At 39.1% G+C, this 27,641-nt stretch overlaps 1 protein-coding gene across 2 annotated transcripts in view; it reads left to right on the top strand.

Annotated features, from left to right (window-relative positions):
- The first annotated feature begins 1,388 nt into the window (after nt 1-1,388).
- ttbk1b (tau tubulin kinase 1b) overlaps nt 1,389-27,641 on the top strand; it is a 35,365-nt gene continuing 9,112 nt past the window's right edge. The window contains exons 1-13 of one of the 2 annotated variants that reach the window (XM_036593405.1): nt 1,389-1,499; nt 5,525-5,668; nt 9,916-10,063; nt 10,956-11,029; nt 11,365-11,505; nt 12,032-12,136; nt 15,170-15,235; nt 15,631-15,723; nt 15,827-15,952; nt 16,597-16,751; nt 18,176-18,383; nt 18,948-19,126; nt 21,472-21,970. In XM_036593405.1, the coding sequence (XP_036449298.1) occupies nt 5,561-5,668; nt 9,916-10,063; nt 10,956-11,029; nt 11,365-11,505; nt 12,032-12,136; nt 15,170-15,235; nt 15,631-15,723; nt 15,827-15,952; nt 16,597-16,751; nt 18,176-18,383; nt 18,948-19,126; nt 21,472-21,970 (1,902 nt within the window). In that variant the 5' untranslated portion in view covers nt 1,389-1,499; nt 5,525-5,560. Of the gene's footprint in view, nt 1,500-5,511; nt 5,669-9,915; nt 10,064-10,955; nt 11,030-11,364; nt 11,506-12,031; nt 12,137-15,169; nt 15,236-15,630; nt 15,724-15,826; nt 15,953-16,596; nt 16,752-18,175; nt 18,384-18,947; nt 19,127-21,471; nt 21,971-27,641 lie in introns of those variants that run through there. The other variant, XM_036593406.1, reaches the window with a different exon arrangement.

Genomic DNA, 27,641 nt, shown 5'->3' with positions numbered 1-27,641 from the left:
AAAAAATATGTTAAATAAAATGTAATAAGGGAAAATGTACTGTTTTAATGACAGTTTCAAGCTATTTCATGTTTGTCAGTAACCCATTTTATGTTTGTCAGGGCTTATTATTCTGCAGCCTCTTCAACATCCAGAAATTCTAGCCTACTTACTAGTGGAATTAATGAGGGAATGTTTTCAAGACCCCATTATTTCGAGCCACTGTGTTGTTCATGTTAAGATCTGATGTAATACATGATTTGCAAGTCATAAAGGGGAATTCCAGAGTCAATCAGAGAGGTTTGGTGTGAAATGGTTAATTTTAGAGAAACTTACAGTCTCAGATTTCTTTACAGTGGTGGTGATAGGAACCAGGGGTCGCAATGACTGCAGTACAAATATAGCCATTTTATTTACTATATAAAACCACCAAAGGACCTACATGTGTCTTCTGAGTTTTTACATGTAATGTTGATGGTGGTAAAATAGTCATAAATCTGAAAAAGTAAGTTTTCTTTGGGGACTATTTTGCCTCATAATGCCCTGCATGTATCCCTGTGCCATGAACTGAGTAATCCCTTTAAAATCACAGGCTCATTACATACTAAGGCTTAGTATTTGGTAACTGCAGGGACTTCATTGCAAACCGGCTGAGCTGTTCTTAGATTATAGAAGTGTGTAGTAAAACACTGGGCCTGCTTGTGGGCCCTGGCCATCTGAGGGGTAAAGTAAGTGGATTAAAAATACATTATAAGCCAAAACTTTATCACAAAAACTATCATATGTCATAGAATATTCAGACATCAGGCAGCATATGTCTAACCATTCCATGCAATAACTTTCTGGTAAGGAGGTTTCCGAGCCATGCGGACTCTGCAAGTTTCTGTAGAATGGAGCGTTTCACGTCAAACCACTCTGAATGAATTTGTTTACATCACAACCATTTAATGACGTAGAATTTTTTAACAAATTGGTGGAGTGCCCCTTAACTGACTGAATTTGTTTACATCACAACCATTTAATGATGTAGAATTTTTGAACAAATCGGTGGAGTTTCCCCTTAACTGAATGAATTCGTTTACGTCACAACCATGTAATGATGTAGAATTTTTGAACACATCGGTGGAGTTTCCCCTTAACTGAATGAATTCGTTTACGTCACAACCATGTAATGATGTAGAATTTTTGAACACATCGGTGGAGTTTCCCTTTTAATTAATTGCACATCTGTCCTTTTTGTAGACTTCTGAGAGATGCGGAGGAATCTGAGCTCCATGCAGTGCTGCGTGTGGGAATCGGCGCCTCTCCCGAGTTGCTACGCAACCGCCATGTTCTGTGCGGCGCGTGCGCGCGGCGCATGCTGGGAGGATCCGCGCGCTGCTGATTCAGAGCCGGAGCGGAGGAGAAGAGGAGGCAGAAAAAAATGGTGCATCAGCGAGCGGGGGCAAAAAGCGCAGCGGAATGATGCGCCTTCCGCCAGCCTCTCGCTTCGAGACTCTACTGCGACGACAGAAGAACAGGTCTGCAGCTCTGTTTTCCCTTCTCTCCTCTCGCTCTGCCCGCCTGGGTGATGTCTTTACTCGCTGTGGTGTTAGCCTGTGTGTGTTGGCAGCCTGTCAGTAGTGATGCTGCGCTGGACAAGGTGCAAGATGCTCATTTTTTGGCACAAGGTTTCCCCGGCATACAGTCTTCAGGGCTTTTTTGTATAATATTCGGTTACCCCCCGATCACCCTTTGTTAAAAAAAAGACGCCGCTTCGTTTTGTGTACATTATTTATGCTCAAAGAAAATCGCGAATAATTTACATACATGCAACATAATGCGGTCATACGTCAGATGTTGGCTGAAATCACCTGCTCTTGGGTATTTGTAGTTTTGGATGTCGGGACGCGTGGCATTGTCACTTCGTTCTTCGTCCTCTTAACGGACTACCTTTCCCACAGTGCCTCTCGATCAGGGCTCCGGCGGGAGGGGCTGCTTTATGACTTTAGTTGATGGTTTGTCATTGAGCCAATGGACGATGATCAAACGCCGTTTATTGCTTTTAAACTCTGCCCATTGGTCCGTAGCGCGTTGTGGGCGGGGCGTGCGTAGCTTAGACAGCCCATCTCCAGGGCAACGCCCATATTTGTGGGTCTCGCGCTGGGCTCGGGCTGCAGTGCGGACAAAACTGTAACGGCTGATGTGGAGGGCGGGCGGTGGGCGGCAGTTTAACGTTGTTGAACATAAATGTTGCGCAGTCATTTGCGCAATAATTCATCAGTATGGTTTGTTTGTTCACTGCGCGGAGGTGAGAGGCACAGTTGCCTCTTGATGCATCAAAAGACTTCTGTCGCCCGACACCTCTGTTGTATGTAGGCTACAAGAAAAGTACAGTTGTCTACATGATTCTTTTGATATTGAACAGTTGCACCTTTGCCTTTTCAGTAGCTCAGTGGCTCGTCATTACAGATATTTATGAAATCCATATGTCGCCGGTTAGACATCAGCCTGCTTAGTTATTTCATCTCGACGAGCTCACGTTGTCAGTATCTGAGAATCTCAAATGACATCGTACAGCTAGCGCGGAGTTTTCCGGGAGAAGATGCAAGCTGGCGTTCCCCGTCACAGGGAGCTTTCTTTTCCACACCCGTATTCCGGCAAGACCCGCCTTCGGCGCTGCGATTGGCTAATAGTTCATAATTACAAGCAGTACGCCAATAGGAGACGGGATACTTAGCGCCAGTCCTAGCGCAGGAGGCGGGGCTTGTCGGAATACGGGTGTGAAGAAAAACGCTCATTGACATCAGCACTCTAAAATGAAGGTGACAGGGAGCAGAGAAAATGTGCAGAGTAGGTATGAGATGTTCCTTAACAGTTATATATTATGCAGGGATTTATTGTTGGGGCACTTGCAGAAGGTGGCTGAAGGCACATGAAATGTTAGACCAGCTTAAAAAATGTTTCTTCAGTGTGTCACGTCTTTAAGTTAGCTCTTTGATGGTAGAGCAAATGTAAACACTTTGTTTTCTTTTTTTTTATTTATATATATATATATATATATATATATATATATATATTTATAAATTATTTTTTTCAATCAAAGCTGCCACATGATTTGTTCCCTTGAGTGAAGATCATTTTTATGATTTATTATTTTTGGATTGAAACATTCAGCATAATTGTTGTATAGTCAGTGTGAGTTAAACTGCAGGCTGTGTGCTTGATCCTCAGTAACAGAACATGTGTTTCTTGCTGTTGTTTAGAGAGGTAGAGAGAATAGTCGTGGAGGTGCATCTTGCTCAGACATGGGCCGCAGCAGCCCAGCCCTTGGCTCTGGCTTGCTGATATCTGATACCAAATGCACATCACACAAAGAGGAAAGACAGAGGCTTTAAAACAGGAGGATGGAGAAGGAGGGATATTAGAGCTAATGTAGTCCGGTGATCTGCATCTGCACAAAAATGGGAGACAGAGTTGTTACAATCAGCCTGAACATCCGACTTTCTTCGGACTTTAAGAACTAGGCCTTTTTCTTTTCATTATATTTATTAGAGACTGTAATTTATGATAACCGTAGTGTTACAGAGAAACCTGAGTTTGCACAAAAGTCACTTCTCTGGTCTGCTGATGCCCCAATAAGAATCGTTTTTCCTTTTTTCAAATTATAGTACATGTAAATTGTTCTCTGCAAATCTGTTTAGTCTATATACGTTACTATACTGAGCCCACATTAAAAAAAAAAACAGTAGCTCCACCTTGCTGGTAGTGCACAGTTTGTTTTAGATATCCTGCAGCCCTTCATCAGTGGTCAGTTTCTGACCACAAAGCTGTTCTTGATCGGATATTTTTGGGTGGTGGACCATTCTCAACCTAGCAGTGATACTGGTATATGTAAAACTGACCAGTAATGAATATTGTCGAGGCGGGGGCTACCAAAATGTGCATGGCATTAGATGTGCTGCAGTCTGTAGTTGAACCGTATAGTGGATCTGTAATGTTAGAATGAAGTGGCCAGTGGCTGGAAGTGCAAAGTAGGGAATTCAAACAAAGTGGATGGTGTGAAAAAAAAACTAAAATGGGCTTTAATCCAACTTCTGAGGATGAGACTGTAAAAGATCTGAGAGAAACATGCAGGAAACTCAGAGTAAAAGCCTGCCTCTGATGTGCTTGCAGAGCGATGCCAAATGCAGTTAATTATTTAGATGACTAAATATTTGCCCGTGGCATTTTCCTCCGATGAAAATCTGCATATCAGACCACTCTATTCTGTCTTCTCCTCAATCTGTTCCGAATGCTTTACACAATGTATGCAAATTAGTCTGAATAAAAACAAAGCTGAACAGATGTGTTTGCTGACGTAACCCCCCATTCAGGCAAAGGGATATGCAATATCGTTAAAAGACTGTTCTTCAGACAACCTCAATTAAAGCCCAGGCTAAACCTGTAAGCCCCGTGCTAGAACTCTTGCTGCACTGTGTCGAATAGATCATATTCCTGTTCTTACGCAACAGCCTAAAATAAGACGTTCACCCATCTCCCCTTAGTCACATAAGTGGCCTTTTTTTTCTGTGGTTCATGTGGGTTGTTGTCCTACAGAGAGGTGACTCATCTCCTGTGCAATCACTACATACATAAGCGAAACATTTAGATGACTTTTAATTGCAAACGATTGATAAACGCAGGTGCAGTGGTGGTCAAAATACACTCATTAGTGCTGTCAAGATTAACCAGTCAAACGCAAAAGTTGATTGAAATATACTTTCTCTGTCATTCAGCAGTGATTAGGTGGCAGTTTGCATGATGATATTTTAAATGGTCACTCTTACAACAAGAAACAGCCTGGAAACATCGATTATATGCTTTTGTTAAATTCACAGTGTTATGCATATATATATATATATATATATATATATATATATATATATATGTATATATATATGTATATATATGTTAATGCAGTTAATCATCAAAATAATCGGTAGAGTACTCGATTACTGATAAAATTGATAGTGACAGCCTTACACGCAGTAATCTTTACTGTCATAACAGAGCAGCGTTCGTCTCAGACTTGCCTCTTCATACTGTCCTGTGTGTCCTTCCATTTTGTCTTCGGTTCTGGCCCTTTGCCACCCTTTTGCTGAGGAAACACATTCTCTCATTCTTATAGCAAAATGTCTCCATATTCTACAATCACCTCGTTATTGCTTTTGTTGTTTTATGCTTGTTTGTTGGTTTGTTTGTACGTTTGTTTTATCTGGATTGCCTGTTTATCCCAGACTGGATTGCATTGTCCCATTTATGGTTTCAACGGCTCCATGTATGGTTTCATCAGCTTGCTTCCTGCTGTGGTTTTGTTTGGGTGTTTTAGTTGCTTTTGCACCTTGAGAATTGAAATATTCTTCTTACTGTGGACGGTTTTGTGCAAAACTGCGTTAGTATTTATTGTATATACAGGTAGTAAATATTGTATTCTTTGTTGTAGGGATATTGCATGTGATATATTTTCATGTTAAAAATGTTGTGAGCTTGTTTCCTTGGTAAGGGTGTGTTTATATGTTGACAGGTGAATGGCAGGCTTGGGTAAAGAGCTGGCCAGCCAATGCAGTGCATAGGGCCTGGAGTCCACGTTGACGAAAACATGAACGGGGCAGGGGAGCAGGTCGACATCCTGCCTCCCAGCTGCATGGTCAAAGAGAGATGGAAAGTGGTGAGTGTATTTGTGCATCTCTTCAGCTTTTTGGTATGTTTTTTGGAGACACCAGTATGGAATTTCCAGGCTGATTATGATAACAGATAATTAATACCCTGTTGTGATTAATGCAAGTAATCAAAGTTTGCTGCTTTTGTATTTTAAAGTTTACACAATGGTCCGTATATGAAGTGCTGTGACTGTAACTCAGATTTGAACTTGATGAATTATTGATGTATTTTACAAAGCCATGATTTATACTATATTTAGTAGATAATCAAATTCAGAATGTCTTACAATTCTAGGTGAGTCAAGCGCCAGGACTCTTTGTATAGTAGTGATATGTGTCTGATATCCTGTTCATGAGGCCGGTAGAGAAACTCCCCGACTCTGATTTCTTTACCATGGTGGTGATAGGAGCCAGGATCTACAGTGTCTACAACACAAATATAGCCATTTTTGTTTACTCTCAAAAATGAACAGTGACCCTACATGTGTCTTCTGAGTTTTGATATACACTGGTCGGCCACTTCTTTAAGCACACCTACCTTGTATCTACATTCTTTTTTCATTTTATCAGCTCCACTTACCATATAGATGCGCTTTGTAGTTCTACAATTACAGACTATGTAGTCCATCTGTTAGCTCCCTTTCACCCTATTCTTCAATGGTCAGAACCCCCACAGGACCACCAAAGAGCAGGTATCTACAAAACATCTAGCCAACAACATCCTGGGTGCAGCTGTGTCCACTTATTGTCCATTCCTTTGGGTAAACCTACCTTGTTGGTCCACCTTGTAGATGTAAAGTCAGAGGCAGTAGCTCATCTGTTGCTGCACAGTTTGTGTTGGTCATCCTCTAATCCTTCATCAGTGGTCACAGGACGCTGTTGGCTGGATATTTTTGGTTGGTGGACTATTCTCAGTCCAGCAGTGACACTGAGGTGTTTAAAAACTCACAGACATAGCACCACTGCTGTGTCTGATTCACATGAACCAGCACAACACATACTAACACACCACCACCACGTCAGTGTCACTGCAGTGCTGAGAATGATCCACCACCCAAATAATAGTCCTGTGGGGTCTTGACCACTGAAGAACAAGGTAAAAGGGGGCTAAAAAAGTACGCAGAGAAACAGATGAACGACAATCTGTAACTGTAGAACTACAAAGTGCACCTATATAGTAACTCAAGCAGAAAAAATGGACAATGAGTGTAGAAACAAGAATGTACTGAATTAAGTGGCCATTTGGTGTATATAATACTGATAATAGTGGTAAACCTGTAAAAATAAGTTTTCTTTGCGAAGTATTTTGCTCTGTGATACTCTGCAGGTACCTCTCCACCATAAACGAATTTCAAAATTTAAAATAAATTAAAAAAAAATTATATTTTAAGCCAAAACCTTGTCTCAAAGCTATTGCAAATCAAAGTCTCAAATGTCAGCATATTCATAACCAATTCATGTAATAACGTTCTATGAGGAAACGTTTTGAGGCATTAAACTCTTCATACATCTGGTTGCTATGACCACCTTTGTGAACAATTCTGACTTGGTGAGTTTCTGTGGAATGGACAATTTCACATCAAACCACACTGAATTACTTTGTTTGCATGTTAACAGTGTAATTATACAGACATATAACTACAGTTCATTAGCAAATCTTTGAGAAGAATGTTACTGTGCTAAGTTGCATAAGACGCCAAGTTGTTGGTTGAAATTATCCATAATTCCAGCACAAGATCCGATTTTCATTGTTTATTGGTAAATGATACCAATGATGATTGGCCGCCTATATCATCTTAGTATATTTCTTATAGCTCACTCTGATGATGAACAAGAGAATCTATATGCTATAACAGATTCTTTTCTATTCCTAAAGTGTCTCATTTTTGGCTTCTGTGGTGCTCCTCCCAAATGAATAGTGCCAAATTGGGTCCTAGCCATTTTTTAGACGTTCCTCCTTGAAAGTGTGTCAAATGTCCTTCAGGCCAATTTGTGTGGATGATGTCTCTGTGTAGATGCCATCATGCCTTTTTGAATGTACTTGGAGAGTTTTTCTGATAAGTGTACAGCATCACCTGTAACAACACTGCAGATATTAGTGCTTTATGGCACATACTTATAACAATATACTTTGATTGTGCTTTGTGGAGCTGAAAGCCATTATGCAAAACTGTAGCCTAGTCAGTGTGAGACATAATGACATGTTTGGTGTGAATCATGTCCATGATGCATCTGGAATCAGTCAAATGTTCATGACATCAGAATACATGGCAACAGTAGCCATGACGTGGCAATTTGATATTTATGAGTTGAGAAAGACACTGGTCTACTCAGAGTGCAGGATAGGTCTTCTGCTGGATAAAACATGCTGCAATTAAAGTTTTATGATGCCATGAGGCTTGTCTAAAGACAGTCAAGTGTCTGTAGCAGGGCAGACCCAGCTTCCCAAGATGTACCACCCTGCAGACTTTAGTAACGACCCAAATCCAACACACCTAATATTCTGGTGCTGATGAAGGTTGTGATTAACTGGATCAAGCATGTTAGATTAGGAATGGAACCAAATATGCCAGCTGATAGATCTTCAAGCTTCCACAAGCTTCCGTAGCCGGGCAAACACTATAAAATTGAATGAGACAGAAAAAGATTTAAGCTCTGTCTTTTTTTTCCACCACCATGAATTGCACACTTAAAGCACATAAAAATGAGTAAAGCCAATCCAGTTAAGGTAAGTTATGCTAGTCTGCTCTGTTAAAATGGTTCAGTTAGAGATGGAAATGATTCTGATTCATTTCCAATAAACAGCAGCTCCTATTTGAATTGGTGGGTTTATCTTTCAGCCTGAGGAACGTTTTTGAATTACACGCATGTGGGCACAACATGCAGTTGGTTGCATTAGCTAGGCCTACTAAAAACCTAAGGTGACAACTTTCAGCTACTGAGGTAAACCAAGATATTTCTATTTGTTTTAATCTGAGCTGGTAATTACTGGTACGATTTCAGAATACATAACTCGAAAACAACAGTTATATTAACTTTTTCAAGACAACCAGTTTCCTAGGCTCCCTTAGGAAAGATCAACTTATTAAAATTTTCAGTGAATAAGTAAACATAACTTAAAAATAATTGTTAGATTTACTTACCACTCAGTTTAAACAAGGGGTTTGTAAGTAGGGCGATGATTTATTAGGTTTTTGGCTGGTACTTCCTATACATACTTATGGCTGGCCCCAGCTATCTGTACTGCATTCCATGGTCCATACAAGGAACGCTTTTCAATATGAAGCATTTATATAGAATTCAGATGATGTGTGCATTATCAGTTGTTTTACAGTGACTTTAAACATGGCTCAGTCAATTAGATTTCAGAACCAGAACTGTTTTGTAATTGATATTTTAGTGATTTTTTTATGCTTGCTGCTAATGGTTAATTGCTGGCTAATGATGCTTGGTTATCAGTCAAAACAATTTGCCAAAATTCTCATCCATGGTTAAAGTAAATTCACTTTTTTGTTAGTGGTCCTACAAGTATGCAGAGTACAAGTCTGAACGTTTTTGAAATTGTTTAATATTCACTTTTAATCTGATGATTTTCGATACTTTAAAATGCCACAGAAAAAAATATTTCATTTTCGATATGTGTAGTGTTGTATACTCTTTAGTCTGTTGTACATGACTGATATTTAGTGAGTGAAATTACAAAAGTGGATGAAATTCACACATGGTTGAAATTACAAAAAACACAATTTCCTATAGTTCTTAGCTACCTAATATTCTAGGCAAATAGATCAGCTCTGCTCTGGTGCTAAAAAGGATAAATAACTATGTTTGAAAATACATGTGATAGTTATAAAGAGATGTGAATAGTTTCAATACTTGTGTATGAATCGATTTGTTTAAATTTACCTACAAATTTTGATGTGTTTGTAAAAAAATATTTTTTTATGCTGTGTTATATTAGTCCATGATATTTTAGAGCTTCTCACTAAGATGGATGACGAGAATAGCTTTGGGAATCTCCAGAGTAAGGTGTGAATCTATTATTATGAGGTGTGAATGTATTATTATATGTTATTATGCAGCATTCTCTGTCATAGTGTCTTTTTAAACCTTGTTCTGTCAAGACAGGAAAACAGGCAGACAGCTCTTTATACCAGATAGTGAAAAGGTTAAGCATTGCCAGTCAAATTCATTTCCAGTTTGTTTCGTCTATGTGTTCCTATGTGGATCTGCCTGTGGTTTTGGGTGTGTGTAGCTGAAGAAAATTGGCGGTGGTGGATTTGGGGAGATCTATGAGGCACTGGACATGTTGACCAGAGAAAATGTGGCTTTAAAGGTAGAGTCGGCACAGCAGCCCAAACAAGTACTCAAGATGGAGGTAGCTGTGCTGAAGAAACTACAAGGTAAGTGCATGCGTGTCTGTGTGTGCGTGTGTGTTTGACCTCAGTGGTGATGCTATTTTGACAGTTTGAAGTGTTAAAATGCCAACAAGACTGACGTTATTTATTGTTAAGATAAATTTCAGCTTTTAATGAAAAATTGACTGTAGAGTATAATTACACTTTAAAATGGAAAGGTATAAGAAAATATAAGATGTGTATGTGTATGTATGTCAGAGAAAGAGAAAGAGAGAGAGAGGTTGATACTTGCTGGTTTGGTTCACTACAGTGTTGCTATATAACTCATCACCTCTCATTACCAAATGATTACATGCGACTGTGCAAGCAAACAAGCACAGCAAGGGCTAACGTCAAGAAACTCCAGCAGCCGCACGCGTACAGCACAAACATAAACAGACCACAGCAGTTTTAATGGGCAGCAAACATGCGCACACACGTACACGCACATGAACACTTTGACAAGCATAAATAAGCACAGTAAGGGACCTTTTGGCTTTATACTCAGCTGTGCGGAGCTCGCACTCGGTTAATATGGGGCACATGCACGCAGCAGAGATATTTTCATGCCTGATTTTCATGCTTGATGTGTCAGAGTGTCTCAGTTCTAGACCAGAGACACCGCTGGGATAGTCAAAGAGTGATAGGCATGAAGGACTGAAGGAAGGAGGGAAGGAAAGAGTGTATGTGAATGTGCGTGTGGAAGCTTGTGCGTGTAACCTTCATCGAGGACACAGTGGAGTTTCCTTGATGTGGTGCAGTGGGTGTTGTTTGGTTGGGAGAGGGGGGAGGTTGTATTGCTTACTCAGCCTTTTGTGCTGTAGTAATACTGTAATGTAATGAAACACCAGGTTTTGGTCTTCTGGTGTTTATTATTGGTCATCTTTTTCTCACACAGGGAAAAATCACGTGTGTAAATTCATCGGGTGCGGGAGGAATGAGAAGTTCAACTATGTGGTCATGCAACTGCAGGTATAGCATTGGATTGTGTGCGTAATGTCTGTGATGTCTGAGATGATGATTAGGCTTGCATTACTTGATATACTTGTTTTGCACTTGTTCTACACGATTATTAGGAGTGTGAATCCTTGACCTCTCAACAATTCAAATTTATTTTATATAAATAGATTTTTTTTAGATCTATAAATAGGTTTATAGATTAGTTGATTCTAACACCAGTGCTTTTGAATTGAAAATTAATGACTAATTCAGCATGACACATTTTGACACCCTGTCTATCTATGTGTCTTTCTGTCTGTCTTTCTATCTATATATTCACTTTCTGTCTCTTAATGGTTCTTCCATAGGGGAGAAACCTGGCAGATTTGAGGCGGAGTCAGCCTCGAGGGACCTTCTCCATGAGCACGACTCTGCGTCTGGGCAAACAGATTCTGGAGTCTATTGAGGCCATTCACTCTGTGGGCTTCCTCCACCGAGACATTAAACCGGTACGCTAACTCTACTGTTCTCGTCTCATCTCATCAATATTGTCTGGGGATTTTTGTCCTACAGAGTGTTGTTATATACTGCAGGCTTAATGTATGGAAGTATTATAGTAGTAATATTAAAATATTTTATTTCTAAATCAATGATCAACACAGCATGTTTATTATCACCTATTTCAACCAAAGAAATGTTTCCATTTTCCCAAAATATTCCGCTGGTTTGCAGTGATGTACTTTTACTCTGGCAGGTTGTATGGGAAAAGGTTGTAAGTGAACTCTTCAGGAAGGTTGATTTCCAGAAGCAGAGTTGGTTTTAATAGATGAGGTCCTACCTTGCATTCACAGCTCTTCCCATTTGGAGTTTTTATTTAGTTAAAATTAGAACCTTTTACAGTCACATCAATCCACATTCATTCATTTCAATTGTTTGTCTCATTGACATGCATTTCTGCATGTATTTATACAAAAGCATACAAGCTCTGAAGAAGTGGTCCAGGTAGCTAATAATGAACATTTATCCTTTTCACAGTCAAACTTTGCCATGGGTCGGCTGCCATCCACCTACAGGAAGTGTTACATGCTGGACTTTGGCCTGGCTCGCCAATACACAAACACCAATGGGGAAGTTCGGCCAGTAAGTATCTGGAGTTTTTGGGACATTTTGGGCAGTGGAGTGGTTATAGAGAGCCTGTAAACATTAACAACCAGTGCGTAGTGCATAAACTGCATAGTAGGAAATAGCCGTTTCAGTGTCGGTTAGTTGTACCATTATCCCATGTATTAATTTATGTATTAACTGTTTTATTTTTTCTTTCTGTTCCTTCTTTAATAGTTTATTTAAGTATATCTGTTGTCTTTTCCAACTTGTTCATTAACCTCGGAAAATTATTTTTTGTGATATGTATATTGCGATTGTCTTTCAAGTTATCATGATGTTATATTTTTTCCACATCACTCACCTTTAAGGTAGTGACAGAAGACCTAAAATCATGTCTATTAGGAAGATATAAGGCACAGACAAAATAAATAGCACATTCTAGAGGGGATGACTAGAGGATGGATGCAAGTTGCTGTGTAAAATACAGTACTGTGCAAAAGATCAGAGCCCACACTTCATTCATTTAATTTCCTGTCAAAATGGCCTTTAAGTACAAGTTATTCATTTTTCAGCAACAGGAAAAACACAAAAAACATATATTTTGACAGAAAGTTACACAGGGGCTTCATTAGCTATACATTTTGTTAGTATTTAGTTTGTCCACCAATTGCCTATATTACAGCTTCCGTTCTATTCAGTAGATGTGCTTTCAGTTTTTCAAAGAGGTTTTTAAAGTAACATCATAAGGGATATTTTTCCTTGCTTCTTGTAAACACCTTTAAAGTTCAGTCTTAGAAGTTGGTTACAATTTCTGCTTCTCATAATCCAAGTAAAACACATTCAGCGAGGTTGAGGTCTGGACTCTAGGGTGGCCAGTCCGTTGTTCTGTGAACACCAGCAGCTTCTTTGTATGATTTGCAAATTGTCCTCTCTTACAGTGGAAGGATGGATAGAAACACGTGTTTTTTCAGATCTGACGCTTCTGAAAGATGAAAGCTTTAAGTGCTGTTTATCTGACGGTGGTCTAACAGGTCTTGCACAGTTGTTAGGAGTCCCATTTTGTACCATTGAATAATTTTTTTAACTCTAGTTTTAGAAAATCCTATTTTTTCATGTATTTTGCTTTGACTTTTCTGTTATACTAGTGTATTATTTTACTTTCTCCTGAGAAGTGTCTCCTGAAAGGTCAATATGTACTTAATGGCTGCTTTGCTAAGAAAAATGATAGAAATTAACGATGGCCCCTGAATTTTGCACAGTAATGTAGATGCAGATTTTGAGTGCGTCTGTTGGCGTGTATCTGACCAATTTATTTAAGGGTCTCGGCATAGTAGAAGCATTTTTATTATTTTTGCTGACTGAGCGCCCAGCAGGTCAGCTTTGCAAACGCCCACGAATTCTCCCAGATGAACACACATACATACATACATACACACACACACAGTCAGAAATTCTCTTGGGGGCTTCTTTGAGTTAGATTCTGTTTAACATTCTAACATGTACAGACACGAACCCACACAAGCACAATTATACGTTTAAATATGCCTGTGTATGCATTTCCACTGAATGCTGAGACAGGTTATGTTTATGAAAGACAAAAGGGGTCATGTTTATCTCCCTGCATGCTTATATTCTGTTTTTGAACAATGTGTACAAGGGGGCATTGCTGTATTTTATGAGGGGTAAATTTATTCAGTGCATTGCAAGCCCAGTGCTCTAGTTCCAGTTTTCTAACATCATCACAGTGCGGAGAACAATATAAAACTGTAGAGAAGAAGTATCGTAAGATGTCGTCAATATGATTTTAATGCCTTTTCTAAATACTTTTCTTTTGAGGGTTATTTCTTTATTAAAGCCCCAGTCTTGATTATTTCATTTTATTTGGATTGTCTAGAAGTTTTTTTCACAGACACATATAGAGTGTGAAAATTGACATGATTGTTTCACATGCAATTTACATCTAAAACTTTCTTGATTGGGGCTTTAAATAGAAAATATATTTGGAATATTTAAATTCATTTTGGGATGTTTAAATTCATTTCATCGTTATGGTCATTGTTTTATCTCATTTTCTACTTTTCATATGTTCATGTTATTTTGTGTTTTACAGTTTTCAACATTTTTCTTATATTTTGCAGTTCCTTTTTGGCCTTTATGTTGGAAGCGCATGCTTTTCCCCGTAAGATGCTTGTCCCCATTACCATAGCGAGATTCATATTGTGAGTGTTAACCTGCTTTCTTCTGTAATGAGTGGCCTAAACCAGACACCTTGTGTCCTTCTCCTGAGTGTTCTTGAGTCTTTAGTAAAGTCCATTATTTCCAAGGCCCGTTGACCTGTTCCTTCCTTTTAGTCCAACTATTGTCATTTAATATTCTTCCCTTTACTTCTGCTAATCTCTTCACCATCAGAGAAATTTCTACACAAATAAAAAATTTTTTGCACTGCTGGAAAGAATTTTGTCTTAGGGTATTATATGTGTTTCTACTTTTTTTCATTCAAACCTTGTCAGCCAGAAAGTTCAACTATCTGGCAAGAAGGCAGCCGGTATATATTTCTAAATTCCCTATTCTGTTTATATTATTTTTACTATATGAATATTTTGATGCACCGTTCTGTTCAGGTGCATGAGATTTAAATAATGCATAATTGACCTAGATTTTTCACTGTAGTTCTTGAGCCACTTTACTGAAGTCCCATCCCTATATCCTGTCACCTTCATGAAAATAGTGCAAAAATAAAATAATCACACTGATAGACAAACATTTCAAATGTAATGAAGTGCTATTTGGGGTATTGTCTAGCAGCAGAACCTGACCCCTCATACACTAGACCTTGCAAAAATTTACATTTGATGTTCTGCTACAAGTAACAGTGGCCCTTTATTTTTCATTATTTTAAACATAACCTGTAGTTAGAACCTCACATTTCCCACAGTTATTTTTCCCACATTTCCCACATTATCCCTTGAATTGATGCTAACATCCTATTCAGTTTTATTTATCGTTGTTTTATGTTGGTTAGTAAGAACATTTACTGTTGTTAAAACTGTTAACATTGTCTTTTTTTAGCCAAGAACAGTGGCAGGGTTCCGTGGAACAGTGCGCTATGCTTCTGTCAACGCTCACAAAAACAAAGTGAGTGTCCTACTCCACCTTAATCAATCTGACCACATCTGCAAAGATGAATAATGAATACCATACCTTACAATCTGTGGCCATTTTTTATTGCAAACTAAAATTTATAATGCTGAACCACTGTTGCTTGTTATCATTATATAATACCATTTTATTACTCTTTTTTTAGTTAGACCCCACACCAGCAGACCTTTATGGAAGAATATCCTATTAACTGACACTTTTTATCATCTTTGATTTTATTTTACAATGAAGGTGTGACAACAGATGATGTAATAGTTATCTAAATACATTAACTTTGTCAGGTAACCTTTATTCATCTTGCAGATGTGTACTAGGTAAAGTACAATAAATGCTTATAATGCTGTATATTAAATTTCTGCTTGATTTCGTAGGAGATGGGTCGTCATGACGATTTATGGTCCTTGTTCTACATGCTGGTGGAGTTTACTGTTGGACAGCTACCATGGCGGAAGATCAAAGATAAAGTAAGTCAGTGTCTGGGTTAGAATACTGATGACTGTTAATGAAAAGTGGTCAGGGTGATGCAGTCTGGTTTAAGCCTGAATGTTTTTTTTCTATTAAAAACAGGAGCAAGTGGGCCAGATTAAGGAGCGCTACGAGCACAAAATGCTGCTGAAACACATGCCCTCAGAATTTTATATCTTCCTGGATCATGTGCTTGGCCTCGACTACTATACCAAACCAGATTACCAGGTAAATCGGCACCACGGAGCGTTCTCATTTACTTTCTCAGTAACAGTTTGGACAAAGTTCGGACGTCCTGATCAAATTACATTTTTTGTTAATTGAAATAGTGAGAATAAATAAACATCCTCTACAGAGGGCACACCTTGCACATTTTTAATGAGCAAGTACTTTTTATTTGCTGAATTTAACATACTGAAAACAAAATAAAACATAAAATGTGGCTTGTGCAAAAGTTATGGCACATTTTCTGTTCTATTATTTTTTTCTATTATGCTATACTCAGCAAATAAATGAAATTTACAGATAATTCCCATATTTAAGTTTGTTCCCTCTAGAGGTTGTATCAACTTATCTGTCCCAAAGTGTTAAAAATTTTACCTACCACTGCAGATACCGAACAATGTGTAAATACTTTAAATCTATTTTTATATGAAATATTTAGATAAATAAAACCATTCAGATAATTGGAAGAACCAGCATTTATGCATAGAATCCAAAAATGATAGTTGAATGTGGCTAATGCATAACTATTACTCAAATAAGTAAATGGATAAATAAGTAAATCTAATTTTAAATGATGAAATCACACATTCACAAAGATCTAGTTGCTGTTTAAAACTCTTTTTTTCTCTTTCTTTCTCTGTCTGTAGTTGCTGATGTCTGTATTTGAGAACAGTATGAAGGAGAGAGAGATAACAGAGAATGAGCCATTTGATTGGGAAAAAGCAGGAACTGATTCTTTATCCTCAAATAGCACCGCCACACCACCTCAACCAAACACACGGCAAACTGCAGCTATAGTCGGGTAAGCACACAAAATTACATTTGCATCTAATCTTAAAGGGGATTTCAGTAGACCTGTTTATTATTGTTCTTAGTTAATTTTGCTATGCCCTTATCTCAGAAAACAAAAGAGAATCCTGTGGCTTTATTAGTTTTTCAAAATAAAAGCTAGATTTTATGTAAGAAAGCATTTTTTTCATATTTATGGTGTTGTTTTTGTGTGGGTACCCAGTATGACTGTACAGTATTGAGTGCTTTGTTGCAGAGATGTGGTCATGCATGTTAGTATGTTTGGAAGTATATACCCCCATATATTATGTTATTTGTTTCCCAGGAAGAGAGTTCCTACTCACACACATGCATATATACACACTACAAACAGACATACTTTCACACATACTAAAATGCATGCCAACATATCTGCAACTGAGCACTAGTACTGCACAGCCATACTGGGCACCCACGCAAAACACAGTTAAAAATTATAAAAAGATATTGTCTACAGCATTGTGGCAAAACTGGGAGTAAAGTACAACTGCCATCACCTTACAGATTTACGTAAAAAGCCAAGCTACCTTAAGAACGCCCAGCAAGGAGCAGCACTTAGCTAGAAAACTTTAACATCATCCATTCAAAGTCTGAGAGCCACTTTTAATTTTGCCTGGCAGTTGTGTCCTCTTCATTTGATTTATTTGAAGCGTCTCATTATAACCTTCCTCAAGCTGGTTTCTGTCTTGATCCACAGCCAAAATACAAGTAAGCCAAGCTCAGTAATCCAATTTAGATTCAGATGTGGTCTTCTTTCCTGTCTGCCTGTCTAGAGGAAAGATATTAATTGAAGACTCGACCTCTATTTGCCCAGTAAAAGAAATTGCAAGCATCAGAATTTTTTTGTTTTCTGATCACGTGCGGACATACATTTTAATGACATGTGTCATTTTTATGTCATGGCCACTCAACTGTCGGGAAACTTAGGAAACTTTACAAAATGTACAAAATAACTTAAATTCCAATAAAATAAATTCCAAATTAAACAATGTATAAATTGAATTTTCTTTCTGTCTTATTAAAAAGAACGCAGAATTTAAACAACAGAAACAGATTCTGTTTTAATTAAACAGGACAAAAAGTGTCAGCTGTTTTACTAATGAGATATTGACATTCGTTCTTATTGATTTATTAAATTTACAAGTTAATTCATACTGATTTATTACATTTACAGCGTGTTATTCTGGAGACTTTGACACTGTACTTAAATTTAAAGGGCCAAAAATGTAACTGTATTAGATTCTATAGTGACTTTATTTCTGGTTTGTTTGGTTGGTTTGTTTTGATCCTAGTCTGATCCTAGTCATATAATTAGCCTCTGATTTAACTGTAATGTCACCTTTGCTTGACTAGTTGTATTCTGTTTAACAGATTGGCTATTGATTCTCTTCTTCACAGGGTGGTGAATGTGACCCCAGTTCCTGGTGAATTGCCAAGGGAGAACACAGATGACGTTCTGCAGGACGAGCACTTGAGTGACCAGGAGAACGCCCCACCCGTCCCATTACCCATCAGGCCCTGCGAGGCTGCTCTGGCGCACCCTGGTGGGGAGGCGTGGGATGAGACTGATTTCAACCGCAACAAACTCAGGATCAGTATCAGTAAGGTATGGATTCAGCCTTGCTAAATACACAATTTCTCTCAAAAGCCCCACTTGATTTTTGAAAATGAAATTAGAAATTCAGATGACTGAAATAAGTTAAACAGAATGCTTATTGCAAAAAATCGGATGTGTAAATTTCAAAAACTGAAGGAATAAATGAAATGTTTGTTGAATGTTTACTTCTAAAATTGTCTTTACTTTGCTTAATACTTGATAAGATAGTATTTTATAAGGTAAAACAAAATCATTGTCTTTTACTAAGACATTTATTACTTATTTTTTTATCAGTTTCATATGCATTCTCTCTGAACCATATGCTGTATTTAAAATTAGGGCTCCATCATATTTTGTTTGTTTATTATTATCACGATATTAGCCATTTCTCATTGTTGATTCACCAGTGTTTTAATATATTGCGATGTATATTGCAATTGCAGCACTTAGCAATGTAATCGCAATAAAAGCATTAATAAGAATCATCTTAGTGTAATGGAATATCGTACCATGCAAAAGCAAAATGAACTTTGCAGACTTTGCTGTTTATGTCATACTTGGTGTCTCTGTCAGACCCAGGTAAATGCAGAGGAGGAGGAGCAAGCTGGAGTGGTGCGGCCCGTCTCCCCAAGGGCCGGAGACCCAGAATCCCCTGGGGCTCATGGACGGCCCCTCAGGTATCGCCGAGTCAACAGCCCTGAATCGGACCGACTGTCTGGTGGAGATGGGAGGGGAGATGCCTGTGACAAACGGTGAGGAGTGTGTGTGTCTGTGTCTTTTACCTCACTAATTTTCAATTTAATTTTAAAGTTTGCTCAAGAAGCATGTATCTCATTTCTTAGGGAAATGCTCTTTAAGTGCCGTTTTGGGGAAAGAATACAGTTCAGTACAAACATTTAAACACCCCCTATCAAAGTACAAATTTTGTTGATTTTCCCCATCTTCAGCTTCAGCATCTTCACAGGGAACTAGGTGTTTATATGCCATTTTCCTTTTTTTCTGCAAATTTTAGTGCACAATTTCTGTTTATTTGCAGAGTTTAGCAAAGGTGATTTTGCCCAATTATCCAGAATAGCCTTTGTGAGGTCAGATACTGATGTTGGACGAGAGGGCCTGGCTCGCAATCTCCGTTATAGTTCATCCCAAAGTTTTCTATTGGGTTGAGGTCAGGGCTCTGTGTGGGCCAGACCAAAATCACCCAGCCATGCCTTTATGGACCTTGCTTTGTGCACTGAGATACAGTCATGCTGGAACAGAAAAGGTTCTTCCCCAAACTGTTCCCACAAAGTTGGAAGCATAGAATTGTCCAAAATATCTTGGTGTGCTGAATCATTAAAATTTCCCTTGACTGGAACTAAGGGGCCAAGGTCAACCACTAAAAAACAACAACATTAGCATTATCGCTCCTCCACTAAACTTTACAGTTGGCATAATGCAGTCAGGCAGGTAACATTTTCCTGGCATTCACCAAACCCAGACTCGACCATCAGACTGCCAATTGAAGCCTGTTTCGTCACTCCACAGAATACGTTTCTACTGCTCCAGAGTCCAGATGCGGTGTACTCCATCCAGTGCTTGGCATTGTGCTTGGTGATGTAAGGCTTGCACACAGCTGCTCGGCCATGGAAACCCACACCATGACATAGTTTTTGGTTCCTAAATGCCTCCACTTTTCACTAATACCACAGTTGATCGTGGAATATCTAGGAGGGAAGAAAATTTGCGAACTGACTTGGTGCAACTATGACTTGGTGCAACTATGCCATCCTGTTAGAGTACCGTGCTCGAATTCAGTGAGTTCTTTAGAACGACCCATTCTTTCACAAATGTTTGTAAAGGCAGACTGCACGGATAGGTGCTTGATTTTATACACCTGTGGCAATGGGACTGAATGTAACATCTGAATTCAATGATTAAGAGGTACGTCCCAATACTTTTGTCCATATAGTGTATGCCATGTGGTCCATTAACTTCAACTTTACTAAAGAACATGTTATCTTACAACTCACATGTAATCCGGTGAGTCTTATTTCCATTGCGCTGGCGGAATGGTTACAAGGGGGCTTGCAGAAAGGGGTTAAATATTGCACAATTCATAATTCAAACAGTACCCTCAGCGTGATATTAAATGCTGTTTCGAATCCTATGCATTTTTAGAGGTTCAAAAAAAAAGAAAAAAGTAAAGTAATTTTAAACAAAAGTTGTAGAAGACAGTTAACTTTGATTATCACCTGCTGAGCTGTGGAGAAACCGTTTGTTTTATCTTCTGTCACAAGAGGTTTATGTTTAAAAGAGGCAGTGATGTGCATGAGTACTTGAGTACTAGGTTAACTGTCCTACTAAATACTCAAATCACTATTGAGGTGTTTCTTACACTGCAGTAGCGATCCTGAAATCACTATTTGCATATTGGTTACACTGCATCCCGGAAAGTAATGGAAAAAATGTACAGGCCTACAATTCAGAGATGTGCTGTAAGGTATTGTGGGAATTTTGCTTGTATTTAACATTAAGTAAATGCATTATATTTTCCTACAACACGCCATTACCTTAATGTGAATGTGTTGCCAAGAATGCACTGCTAAAGGCAGAGATGTGAGTGCAAAACTAACTAGCATAACTATCTTGCATTAGCTAGAAACAGTAACAAGATATATATCTCCCTGTACTTAATGTTCCCTTGAAAAATTAACATCACATCATCCACTGAGGAGAAAACACTTTGTGTCAGAGGCATCAAGTCACCATCTACTGCTGCACCAGTTAGCTCTAGTGTTGGCGATAGCTCATAAGCTCATGTTTTCAAATGTAAATCTGTGAACTGCTAAATTTGCATTTGTGTTAGTGGATTTTTAGTCTGCAGTCATTAAGGCACCAGTTTACTGCGGTTGTGTATTGTGATACGGTAATATTAGTGCTTAACTGACATTAAGTCTTAGGATACAGAATGCACATTCCTTGAGGTGACAGACTGTAGTTTATGAGAGTGTTCTACAGTAATACTAATATATAAATTTCCTTCTAATGGCAGAGTTTTCGTCTCTGGTACCACAGATAAAGCAGTTGAACTCAATGTTGTTTTTTTCTCTGGTGACAGCTCCCGTCTGGACATGCTGGGTTCCCCCTCCCGGCATGTGTACTCTTCACAGCCGGCCCAAATGCTCTCGCTGGACACTGGCCAGGTAGACCGCCAGGCCGCAGGCCGCCATGATGTGTCGGGTGATGGGGATCAGGAGGCCCACAGCAATGCTTTTATACGCTCTGTGCCCCTGGCAGAGGAGGAGGATTTCGACAGCAGGGAGTGGGTCATCATTGATAAGGAGACAGAGCTGAGGGACTTCCACCCAGGGGCAGAGCCAACCACTTCGGGCACCACTGACGAAGAGCCAGAGGAGCTACGTCCCCTGGAGGAGCATGAGGAGAGGAGAAGGCGAGGAGGTGCAGAGGCTGTGGTCCGACCCAAAACGCAGCGAGGGATGATGGGATTGGCTGGAGAGGAGGGGGCGGGTCCAAGCACCACCCATTCGCCAGGTCACTCGCTGCCTCAGACCAGCCCGCACAGGAGGGAATCCGAGCCATTCGGACCACATAGACAGGTAAGAACGCACCTTTGTGTGTGTCTGCGTGTGGGGCGGGGCAGATGACTGTTTTGTGTGTGGTCGCATGTAGTCTTTGGTTAAGGAAATAGTGAAAAATCGAATTTACCTCTACACTATTTCCTTCTTCAGATTTGCACTGAAGGCTACTGTAGCTAACAAGTAATGGCTATATAGATTGTAGCTTACACCCCACCAGTTAGCATCATGTGCTACATATGCAACTGAGACAAGTGTGTGATGATTTGAGCATCCAGTTTACATGATGCTAATTAGTGGAATATACGCATCAATGACTTATTAGTGGCACTAGCATTGGAACTCCAGGGCAAAACTAAAGACTAAGATCTTAGTTAAAAAATGATTTAATTAATTCCCTCATTCATCTGTCAGTGAAGAGATGATGAGCTGGTTGTGAATGAATGTGTCAGTGTAGGGGTTTGAGCCTCAGCTGCCATTTGGTTCTGATCACTTTTTTTTGGTGATCGTTTTTTTTTTTAGTTTTCCATTTGTGCATTTGTAATTGTTGACTTAAAAGCTTTGCAGCAAAAGGCTTTTAAGAGGTTTCTGTGTTATAAATGTTCTGCAGCCCGTTCCAAAAACAAAATCTATGTTTGCTCTCCAGCATAGATTTTTGAATATTATTATCTGGTGTTGGTATGACTGTTGTTGTTATGTGTTGTTCATATATACATAGTATATGAAGTGTTGGTTCTCAGGTATTTACATCTATGTGAGCAAGTCTGGTACTCATAGATGGCATTCTGTTGTGATGTGTTTTTTGTTTTATTTTTGAAAAAGACATGATGTCAGAGAGACTCTTTGAAGTGCTCATGTTTAAAATGTAAAAGATATTAATTTTTGTTTATACTGTAACGGTAGATGTTTTCCATCAGTCTTGTACATAGTTTGAAATAGTGTGAACTTACATTTTGTTCTCTAAGGTTTTATTGCCTGTGCAGTCTGCTTATAGATATCACTGGAGTACAGAAGCAGTGCAGTGTCTGTTTTTTTTCCCATAATGGGAAAAACTGAGGGGATGTGAAAATTGCATTAACATTAACTGTGTGAGTGTTTGTGAGTGTAAGCTTGTGTATACTGAAGTGTGTGTGAGAGAGAGGATGCCTTTATTTTTAGCTTTGTCTGTCCGCCTGATTGTGTGATTTGTTGCATGACTGTATGGATGCTCAGCCTCACTCTCTCCACAATTCACAGGCAAGGTTTATTTGCACATTTCATAGTCACACAGATGTCTGTCTGAAAAGCTCAGCTCCTTCCAAGCATCAAATATATACTCACCTATTTTCCTCACATATATCACAAGCAGAGCAAATATATGTCTTTACATTAAGCCTGTCCTCATAATCGGAAGAACATATCTACATTATGTACAACCCATTTGACACTCATTACTTAATATGGAAGAAGTGAATCTCGCTGGTGCTTCTAGTGTGTGTTTTGCGTGTTATAGGCTCAGGAACACGCACATATGTAGACACATATATAAAGCACACAACATTTTTTGACTAGTTTTCGCGCATTAGTCTTTTTTTCCCCCGCCTGATCCCTCCGCTCTTATTGGTCTCTTTCAGTTGGAGGAGGACAGGCCACACCCACCACACTCTTTCCCGAGGCCCGCCCATTTGAGAAGACTGGCGTCGTATGTGTTCTCCTCCTCCACCATGGAGACGGAACCCTTCCCCCACGACCCCGCCCTCGGGGGGCCAGCCATTCAGCGCAGCCGCTCGGCTGAGAGCAGCCCCGCTCACCGCCACGCCCACCGCAGACACATGACCGTATTACCAGGCAACCCCAGAGCACGGCACTCCGTACTCAACATCTCCCGGCTACACATTCAGCAAATGTTGGCTAAACTCATGAACAAGACGTGATCCTTACATACGCAACAACATACACACACGCACACACACACATGCAGTCCAGCTTTAAAGAAGGGAAATACTCTGCTTTACCCAGAGACCGTTTACAAGGAGTGAAACAGGGAAAAGATTTTCATCACAAATTGTGCAATAAACCTGGCCTGTGATTGTGAGCTATGAGAATGCGTGCGTGTGTGTGTGTGTGTGGAATCAAGCCACGGTCAGGGGAGCATCTGTTCCTTGGATACAACTCCGCCGTCGGCTGCAAAGAAAATGACGAGAAAAGAGAGACGCTTGCTCTAAAAATGTATAAACCCACAGAGACACTGTACAATTGTATTTCACCTCCTTTATAGATGCAAAAGAAAACGTTTTTAACTCTTTTAAACTGGACCATTTTAAGAGCGTACATGCTCAGTCACATTGAGTAGCGGGCCAGCCATACTTCTCTTGAAGTTACTAGGACTATTCTGAATTTGTCTTTGACATCTTCACCACCACCACCATCATCACCACCATTACCACCAACAAATTAAATTGATCTATATGATGGGAATTACAAGGTTATAGCGATTGAATAGTATATTGTATTGTATTATGAATGTCAAGCAAGAGTAGCCAAATCACTACCTGAAGGAATTTGCTTATTGTGTGTAGAACGCAATAGCATTTAGATAAACTGTTCAGGTATTTTTTTTTTTTAGTTTTCAGTAATATGCAAGATGTGCAGTACAGTTTCCATGTATCCGTGTACCTATACCTGGGAGATGACGGTGGGGAAAAAAGGAAAACATTGAGAGACTGAGAATTTGACACAGAGGAAGAGAAAGAGTCGGTCTGCTTTGTGTTTTTTTATGATAAGCACATGCAAGTGTATGTGTGTGTGTTGCGGTGGACGATATGATGATCACTATCATGATAAATTACAACACAGTAAGCTTTTCTAAGCATATTTTGGATTTCGTCCACACTTACAGAACACAGTTTTTTGTTAAAAAGAGGTTTAGCCGGGGCTCACAACTGGCATAACAAAAAATTGCAAGTTTGAATACCAAGAGAAACACCAAGAGAGCATAATTGGTCAACATTGGGTGTAGTGATATGCAGTATGCAAAACTTTGGATGTTTTTTGTTGCTAAATTGGATCCTACATTTGTTACCAATACTGATTTTAAGAAGCTAAAAATTCTGCTAACTGATAATATTGGCCAGTATAATTGAATATGGTCAAAAAATAAACCACCAGTTTAAAAGGGAATTCCACCAGTTCCACATCCAATTTTTTGAATAATTCAGTCCTTGAGATGTCAACAGTCATTCAGAGTGGTTTGATGAGAAATGGCTCATTGTAAGGAAGCTTACAGACAGTCTTTACAGTAGTGGTGACAGGAACCAGAAATATAGCCATTTTATTTACTATCCAAAAACACCAGTGGAGCAGTGAGTTTTATATGTAATCTTGATGATGGTTAAATAGTCATAAATCTGGAAGAAAATAAGTTTTCTTAGGGGACTATCTTGGCTTACAATGCCTTGCATGTACCCCTCCATCTCGACTGGATTAAAATAAATATATTCAAATATATTTTAAGCGAAAACTTAATCACTATACTGTAAAATAATGTGACAGACATCAAGCAGCATATATCTAACCTTTTCATGTAATAACTTTCTGTGAGGGGTCTGTTAGAGGTGGACGTCTGGTTCCTATCACCACCACTGTGAACAGTCCGGTCAGTAAGTTTCACACCAAACCACTCTGAATGGCTTTGCTTACATCTCAGCCATTTAATTATGCAGAGTCGATGGAGTTCCCCTCTAACAGCACTTTACTAGACCGACATGATTGTCAGTTGTCGGCTATGAATTGTAAAATACGACTGTCAGCTCTCAGTTGTGCCAATTCCTAAACTGAACAGTTTCTGCGAAGACTGGCGTACAACCTGTCTTTATCTACAATATACATCAAGCTAAATTTTGGGGTTTTTTCCGTTTACTGATAAATCTGGGGGACTTCAGTATGGACAGATAATATTGGCTAGCTGATATATCGGTCAGGCCCTAATGAGTTTCAACTCATCAAACTGCAGAAAAAAAAAAAATTGTTATATGTGTTCTTTATCATGATAATGTCTTCATGATATTATCGTGATAAGTATCATGATATAATATTTCCGCTATATCGCCCACTCTTCCGTTGTATGTGTGTGTGTTTCATGTTGCTGGAGGACAGCAGAAGGACAGTGTTTGCACACTAAGCTCTTCTCCCAGCTCAGCTCTCGTACGTCATTGTAACGACCCCAGCGCCAGTTACCCCCAAACCTGTCCACTTCCAGCACCCACCGCAGACACAATGGATGACTTTCCTAAGTGAGTGTGACAGAATGTGAATAAATAGGCTGCTCCATATGAGCAAGCCAGCATCTTATAGACCCGTCACTGCAGGAGAAAGGGACAGACAGTAACATGCATCACACAGTATACAATGCCAGCGCCAGTGTTAGAGCTGATGCATAGTGTTGGAACATTACTGCTTGGATAGTGTATGTGTGGAGTGTGATTGTTAATGGCATTTTCAATACCTCACATAGTAATACTAGACGTCGTCTGAGGATGGTGCTAGAGCTAGAGCCCTGTGGGAAGTCTGCTGCGTGTGTATGTGTGTCCATATATATATCTTCAAAAATTTGTCTTCCTTGATAAGCATACGTTTGTTGTTGCAAAGCTTACTTGCTTTGTCTTTTTGCATTTTCAAACGGTTACCCTCCTCCCATTTCCCTCAAACATATGCATTCACTCGTGTGCTTTTAATGAAACGCATTACTTAGCTTTTTTGAATTAGACTGCACAGGGAAACGCATTACAGTTAGCATAATGGCTAACTTACACTGTATGTGTGCCAGTAGCAGAAAGGCAGAGTAAAGGGTCATGCGGCATGAGACGTGTTTGAAGCAGTTACAGTAATAACTAATAATAACTAATAACTGATGTGTTTGAACTCCCTCGCTCTGTTGAGGTTCTTACATGACTTTGTGAAAGTCTTTACAGAAATGCTGCTTAAACTCAACAGGTGTGACAGATGATGATGTGCTGTTGGAAATCGGCGAATATGAATATATGGAATCCATATATTACAAGATGTATCGAAGGGCAATAGATGTGAAGGCAATAGTTCTGTTCCTTGAAAGAAAAGTCTCTTATTTAGTTGCATATTTTTGTATTGATTGTGAGAAGAATATGCACATTCGCATACTTGACTACATTTTTCCATTAAGCAAATGATTGTATGTTTTTTTTTGCTTGATTATTTCGTCATGCATACACATCCTTAAGCTGTGCTTCATGACATTGATATCTGTGAATCAGAAAACTTTTTTAATGAATCACTCACTCAAAAAACAGCACCTCATGTAACACATGCATCATTGTTCAAGTTGCAGACTCAAGCTGGCACTGCGGTTTACTGTGCCAGCTTGTCAGTGGACAAGGTGTATTTTTTCTGTATGTAGATTAAGCCTGGACTAGATTAGTCTTTGACCACATGGCTTAATCAGTCTTTTTTTTTTCTAATCTGTAAATATCACTAACAACACGTTTGACTTCAATAATGGAGGTACAGTGAACCTAAGAGTGAGTCAGATAACAGTTTGACTGACACTCGTTTATTGGTGTATCGCTTTTGTTTCCTGTTCCTTTTATTTTGCTAACACTAAAGACTGGATAGAGCTGTTATTTGTCAAGCTGCAGAAGAGAAAGGAGCCTCTCTTAACATGCTTTGCCTGAATTTGTGC

The sequence above is a fragment of the Colossoma macropomum genome, unplaced genomic scaffold (assembly GCF_904425465.1).
Source record: "Colossoma macropomum unplaced genomic scaffold, Colossoma_macropomum, whole genome shotgun sequence".
NCBI lineage: Eukaryota > Metazoa > Chordata > Actinopteri > Characiformes > Serrasalmidae > Colossoma > Colossoma macropomum.
The sequence above is the reverse complement of the archived record's forward strand: the minus strand, read 5'-3'. Positions and strand labels throughout refer to the sequence as shown.